Source organism: Mastomys coucha, unplaced genomic scaffold (assembly GCF_008632895.1).
Source record: "Mastomys coucha isolate ucsf_1 unplaced genomic scaffold, UCSF_Mcou_1 pScaffold15, whole genome shotgun sequence".
Taxonomy (NCBI): domain Eukaryota; kingdom Metazoa; phylum Chordata; class Mammalia; order Rodentia; family Muridae; genus Mastomys; species Mastomys coucha.
In genome coordinates this window covers 87,801,179-87,807,819 of record NW_022196897.1, presented here as the reverse complement: position 1 = coordinate 87,807,819, position 6,641 = coordinate 87,801,179, and the positions used below count along the sequence as shown (strand labels likewise).

Here is a 6,641-nt window from a genome sequence, read left to right as displayed (position 1 = left end):
AAAAATAGGACTTCAAAGATGCCCCAGGATGTGTGCCTTGGCAGCTTCAGCAGAGGGACAGTCTCAGTAGAGTAGGGTTCATTTTGAACAGATTTGGAGGTATGAATTTTGTGTAACAGAATAAACCAAATTATACTTATAGGAGACTTTTTAAAGTATTACAAACAGGGATGGAGGAAGTATAAGTTAAAGTGGCATTTGGACTTTCGAGCATCTATTGTTAGAAGTCAAAGTGACAACGTATACGGTTCCAAACATGTATTACTTTAAATGGAAAAGGAATTAAGAGTCCAACAGGTGAACTCAAGAACTACAGAAAGTCCTTCCCACACAGGAATAGGCCTGAAAGCCCTAACAAAAGAAATGCCAAGATGTATGTAACTGGGCTGAAGGATCCTGATGGACCTTCCCATTCAGAGCTTCCTAACTTCCTTTTGAACAGATTATTTCAGCTATGCTGAGTCTATCCCATCAGTGTATCTGGGAGTCCAAGAAACACTGATGTTAAGATGAACAGGAATTACACTTGAGAGGCTTAAAACATACCCAGGAGCTTTCTCCACATTTACAGTCAGTTTAGGTGAGCTGACTCTGGAGTTACAGTACCTGGGTTGAGACTTCTACTATGGGAAAAAATGAGAGTATTTTACTTTTGGGAGATACATAGATCATTGAAGAATGCTGAGAGGCAAACTAGGGTAGCCTTTAAAATGATTCCCAAAACTCAGATCTTTTGGTATTTATGCCCCTGGTCAGTTTCTTCCTACACTTGATAGGACAATATTATCTTTGCGACCAACTATCTATGTTGGAAATGATGTATGGCTTAGGCCATACAAGATATTATGTCTTCCACCATGTTCTCTCTTGCTTTGGGGAACCTTAGCTTACTTACTAAGAGAGTCAACCGGTCCTATGAAAATTAGGTCCTCTCAATAGCCACAAGAGTGAGCTCACTTGCAAGTAAATGTGACATTTGCAGATTAGCCTTTAAATGCCTATAGAACAATGTCCTTGCTTACATTTCTAAGCCAGAGCCACACATAGTTAAGCCACTCCAGGATTCTTTACTCATGGAAATGAAGGGAGACAACTGATGCCAGTGAAATCAAGGTCCTAGTTGTAAGGAAATTTCCCAGGAAGTAATAGATTAGCATGTTAAGGCTATCTCTAGATGTTCCCAAAGACTGCTACCCCAGGGAGTTGGGTGGTTCTACTTGGGTGGAGAGGAGCAGGGAATCTGATTACCTTACTGAATCTACTAACTAGGTCACCAGACTTTATAAAGCCCCCTTTGAATATTTCATCTACTTCTCTAAGACATTTTCCATAGAAGGCTCAGAAGATTGTAAAGGATCACATATTGAACATCAGAGCATTGTGTTATGTTAAGTTAGAATTAAGAAGAACCAAGAATAATAATGATAACATGTTACTTCCTCTTACCAAAGACTCTGGGACCCATAAATGTCTTTTTTAGGGATTGTTGTAACTAGGTATTGAACCCCAGGCCTCTGTATGCTTGGTAAGTACTCTACCACTGAGCTATGCTCTCTACAATTTTTCTTAATTTTGTTTTGAGTCAGTGTCTTAGTAAGTTGGCCAGGTTGGCTTCAGACATGCAACTGTCTTGCTTCAGCCTTCCAAGTACCTGGAACTAAAGGTGTACGCCACCATGCACAGTCAAAAAATACTTTTTAAGATGTATTTTCACTTCAAAAATTTTGTAAGTACAATGCCATTGTGTTCCTAAAGCCTAAATAGTTTTATTTTCAGCCCAGATAGAAATGACCAAGCAACAAACACTGCTCACAGATCGACTAATGCTGGAGTCTGAGTTGCCATTGGTCAATTTCTTTTTCCAAAATGGGGCATCAATCTCTGTTGTGAGTGAAGACATAAAAGTCATTTCCTGAGAAATAAATGGAAGAAAAACAGAAATGTGCACAAATTAGAACAAAACAAATTATTTTTTCAGCATTCTATAGAATTGTTCTGAAGTTGAAAAGAAAAAAAACAAACAAAACTCTCAACTTTCTAAAAAATATATTTAACAAAAGCTGCGCAGAGATTAAATATACATTAAGAGAAATCAAATATTATTTAAAACGTTTGTTAATCTACACCCCCCCTTGTTTTTGTGGAGATGTGGCAATCCTAGCATTCTTTTAAAATGAAATCAGACCACCCATCTCTTTCTCTTTCCCTCCTTCCCACTGCCACTCCTGTCCTGGAACCCCGAAGGTACTGGCCTCCAACTCAAGAGACCCACTGGTCTCTGCCTCCCAAGTGCTGGAAAGCATGTGTCACATGCCCAGCTATTTTCCATTCTGTAACCCACTTTCCCTCTGCCCACTAGAGCAAAATGTCCCCTTTCCTCTCTCAAATACAAAAAATTTTTCTGTTACTGGAGAGACAACCATAGAGGGTAGGAAAGGGGATGCCTACATTATCAGTAGCCTGTCAAACATGTCTCACCTTTAAGATATTGAAATGGCCTTTGAAGCGTCGTTATTGTCAGCATTAACTATAAATTATGCTAAACGTAATAAAGCTTAGTGATCACTCAGTACAGACTCCTTTACATTTAATCCACGAATACCCACGAAAGAGATATTGCTACTATCTCTACTTTACATAGTTTTGTGGGGTTTTTTGGTGGTTTTTTTTTTTTTTTTTTTTTTTTTTTTTTTTTTGGTTAGTGTTTAAAGTGGAAAAAAACATAAAGATGAATTAATTTGTCCATGATTACAAAACTAAGTGGTGGCCTTAGGATTTGGGGACTCTGGTGGATAAAGTTCTAAAAACAGGCTTTGAAAACACCACAAAAAGATCCAGCACGGTCTGGGGCATTTTAACATTGATTAATGTGTTTCACCCGCTTTCTTTTCTCTTGGAGTCGGCTCTGAATCTAGAGTGACTGGTTAGTGACTGGGAGTTGGCATCTCACTTCAAAAATATGATCTCCTTGCACCCCGCTTCACCTGACACAGCTATTACCCAGAGATTCTGAATCCTTGCTAGGCCGGGATGCAAATAGACTTTGCAAACACACAAGGCATAATATTGCTTTGGGTCAAAAAATGTTGCCTGTTTGCTCAGCCAGACTGAGACCCCAGTAGCCTAGAAGAACAAACACAGCCCTTTTGGGGGGGGGGGCTTTATGGAAATCCCAGGAGGGCAGGTTCAGTGTGATAAAGAGCCTTGGGCTTTGGCCCCTTGAAAATCCTGGGGCTGCAATGGGGCGGGGACAGTGTCTCTAGAGTGACATAAGTCCGCAGGGACCGCAGGCTAGTGGTTTTCGGTCAGGTTGACACCTCCAGGGAGGGCGTGGGAGAGGCGGAGCCCGTCGCTCGCTCAAGTGAGGAGAGTCGGCCTTCGGGCTTCTCCTTCCGGCGGGATGCTCAGCCCCGCGGGAAAACGCAGAAAAGGTCCTTGCCGCTTTAAGTGACTCAGGAAGTGAAAGGAGTCCGCTGACGGCGTGGGTAAAGTGGAACCGGGGCGGCGTGGGCCCGCGGCGGCCGCGATCTTGCCGGGCAACGGAGGCCGAGCTGCGCGGCGCAGGGGCCGACGGGGCGCGGGCTGCCGCGCCGGAAGTGGCGCGCGAGGGACGGGGCGCGGCGCGGCGCGGCGCGCGGCGGAGAGACCGAGTGGGCACCAGGCCCAGCGCTGACGGCTGGCCGGGCCCTCAGGCCTCAGCAGCTGCAGACGCGGCGCAGCCCAGCGGGGCGGCCGGTCAGTCCCCCGGGGAAGCGAGCCTGCGTGAGAAGGCACCGCGGCGAAGGCGGAGAGCGCGCAAGCCGCTAGGCCTCGGCCTCGTCCCTGCAGCCACATGGCCTCCGGAGTGGGCGCGGCCTGCGAGGAGCTGCCTCCCGACGGCACGTGTGACGAGTGCGAACCCGACGAGGCGCCCGGGGCGGAGGAGGTGTGCCGCGACTGCGGCTTCTGCTACTGCCGCCGCCACGCCGAGGCACACCGCCAGAAGTTCCTGAGCCACCGCCTGGCCGCGTACGTCCATGGCGCCCGGGCCTGGACCCCGCCAGCCAGCGGGGACGACGTGCACCCCGAAGACGTCGAGGCCAAAGGGGAGGCCGAGGGAGAGGTAGAGAGCGAGGTGGGAGAAGAAGAGAGCGAGTCGGAGGTAGACAGTGAGACGGAAGAGGAGAGCGAGACAGAGGAAGACAGTGAGGATGAGAGTGACGAGGAGAGTGAAGAAGACAGTGAGGAAGAGATGGAAGATGAGCAGGAAAGTGAGGCGGAGGAAGACAACCAAGAAGGAGAATCTGAGGCAGGAGAAACTGAGGCAGAAAGCGAGTTTGACCCCGAAATAGAGATGGAAGCGGAGAGAGTGGCCAAGAGGAAGTGTCCAGACCATGGGCTGGATTTGAGCACCTATTGCCAGGAAGATAGGCAGCTCATCTGTGTCCTGTGTCCAGTCATTGGGGCTCACCGGGGCCACCAGCTGTCCACGCTAGATGAGGCCTTCGAAGAACTGAGAGTGAGTATTGGGCATTCAAACATGTCAAAGGGGAACAGGACCTCCAATTTCAGATAGCGTAGCTGTGACCACATTCATTTTCATGTTTCAACAAATTGAGTCGCCATGTTGGAAGCAGTGCCTAGTCTACCATTTTGGTCGAAAGTGTCAAGTTGTGGGTTCTCATCTGTGAAAATACAAGTACACAGAAAATCCTGGGTATGATTTCTGACGCTTTGCAAATTACTTCTCCCTGGATCTCAGCTAGACCATTCCATGAGAATTGTGACACCAAATAGGCCAATTTCTGCATCATCACCGTTGTTGGGCTAAATGTTTTGACTTAGGGTTCTTGCTATGGCAACTCTGCCCACCTGAAAACGTGAGAAACGGTGATTTTGACAGCACCAAGTAACTGGTTCCTCTAGTAGAAGACTCCGAAGGTGATGGGTACAGGTGTTTGGGTGTGTGTCTTGAGTTGTCTTAGGCTCCTTGTTTTCTGAGAGTAGGAAACAAATGTAGCTGGAAGGCTACATTGGTGTGGAGATGGAGGTTTTTATGTTCACTGGCCAGATTTTGATGTATTCAGCTTGGGCCTGTTTCTTGTCAGTAGTAGACATTTAGTAAATATTGATTGCATTTGGGTTGGCTATATATACAGTAGACTGCTACATTGATAAGAACAGTTTTTCTGTGTTCTGTGTTCATTAAGTAATGAGTGTTGGTAAACGTCTGTTATTGCTTTTGTTTCCCTGTGCAGTCTTACAACTGCTGGCCTCAATATAACTACTATTTTGACAATGAAAATACTCCATATTAATATTTCTTTTATTCCTACTTTTATATGTGAAGTACACATTTCAGAATATATATAGCACAAAATATATAGCTTAACAAATAACCACAGAGCAAATAGTCACGAGACCTCCATCCAGATCAGAAATCATCATTAGTACTTATAATTACTAATTGGATTAGTAGTAGTAGTATTACTACTATTATTAGTAATATTGACACTTCATAACTCCAGTTATAACTGTGTTTTGGTAGCCATTTCTTGACTTTTGCGGTAACAATTTTCATGGTTATCTTTGTGTTTGCAGCATTTGTATGCATTTCTAAACTTGAATTGACATTATGGTTTTTACATTATTGTCATGAAGTGTTTTGAGTTTGTTTTGGTTTTGGTTTTTCTTTTTTTTGTTGTTTGTGTGTGTGTGTGTGTGTGCGTGCATGTGCATTTTTAGATATATTTGTGTGATTCACCCATTGGCTGCAATTTACTTTTCATTGGTATATTGAATTCCATTTTATAGATATGCCAAAAATCATTGTGTACATAAAATCTAACTTATTTTCAGCTTCTGGAATTTCTTGCTTTTATAAACAGTTACTTAGCAAGGTGGCTCATGCCTATAATTCCAGCATTCCAGAGGTGAATGCAGTAGGATCAGACTTCAGGGTCAATCTTAGTTTTCTAGTGAGTTTGAAGCCAGCCTATCATGTGAAATTCCTGTCTCAAAAACAAAATGACACACTCCTTCAAAATATAATGCAGGTCTAAGTATTCTTGATCATGCCTCCTGATACCTATTTTTCTATCTTTAACTGGAAATACTATCGAATGGTACCATCTGCTTTCCAAGTGGTTGTTCTAGTTTGCATGATTATAAAGACACTTCTTGTTGCCCTAAGTACTCACCACTACTTGGTATTAATAATATTTTTATTTTTTCTCATCATGCTAATTATTTAACATGCAATTGTGGTTTTAATTTCATTCCTTTGGTTTCCAAGTATCTTTTGTATTTCCTCTTTTGTAAAGTACTATCAGGTCAAAAGAGCAGACTCAGTTAGATTATCTCTTTTATTTTCAATAATTTATAGAAATAGGTATGTGTACACATATGCGTATATGTGTGTGTACTATGTGTGCATATATATATATATATTCTGTTTCTTTAGTGTTTATATCTATTTTGAGTATCTTCTGTTTCATGGATTTTCTTTTCTTTTTCTAATATATTAATAGTACCATGAAATACTGGCTGCTACACAGTAGGTTAGTAAATATATTTATTAGAAGTTGATAAAGCCACTCAAGAAGAAGGAAGACCAAAAGGTGGACATTTCATTCCTTCTTAAAAGGGGGAACCAAATACCC

At 43.2% G+C, this 6,641-nt stretch overlaps 1 protein-coding gene across 1 annotated transcript in view; it reads left to right on the top strand.

Moving 5' to 3' along the window:
• The first annotated feature begins 3,352 nt into the window (after nucleotides 1-3,352).
• Trim44 (tripartite motif containing 44) overlaps nucleotides 3,353-6,641 on the top strand; it is a 106,341-nt gene continuing 103,052 nt past the window's right edge. Inside the window, exon 1 of the mRNA XM_031371156.1 lies at nucleotides 3,353-4,498. Within this exon, the coding sequence (XP_031227016.1) occupies nucleotides 3,833-4,498 (666 nt within the window). The 5' untranslated portion in view covers nucleotides 3,353-3,832. The remainder of the gene's footprint in view (nucleotides 4,499-6,641) is intronic.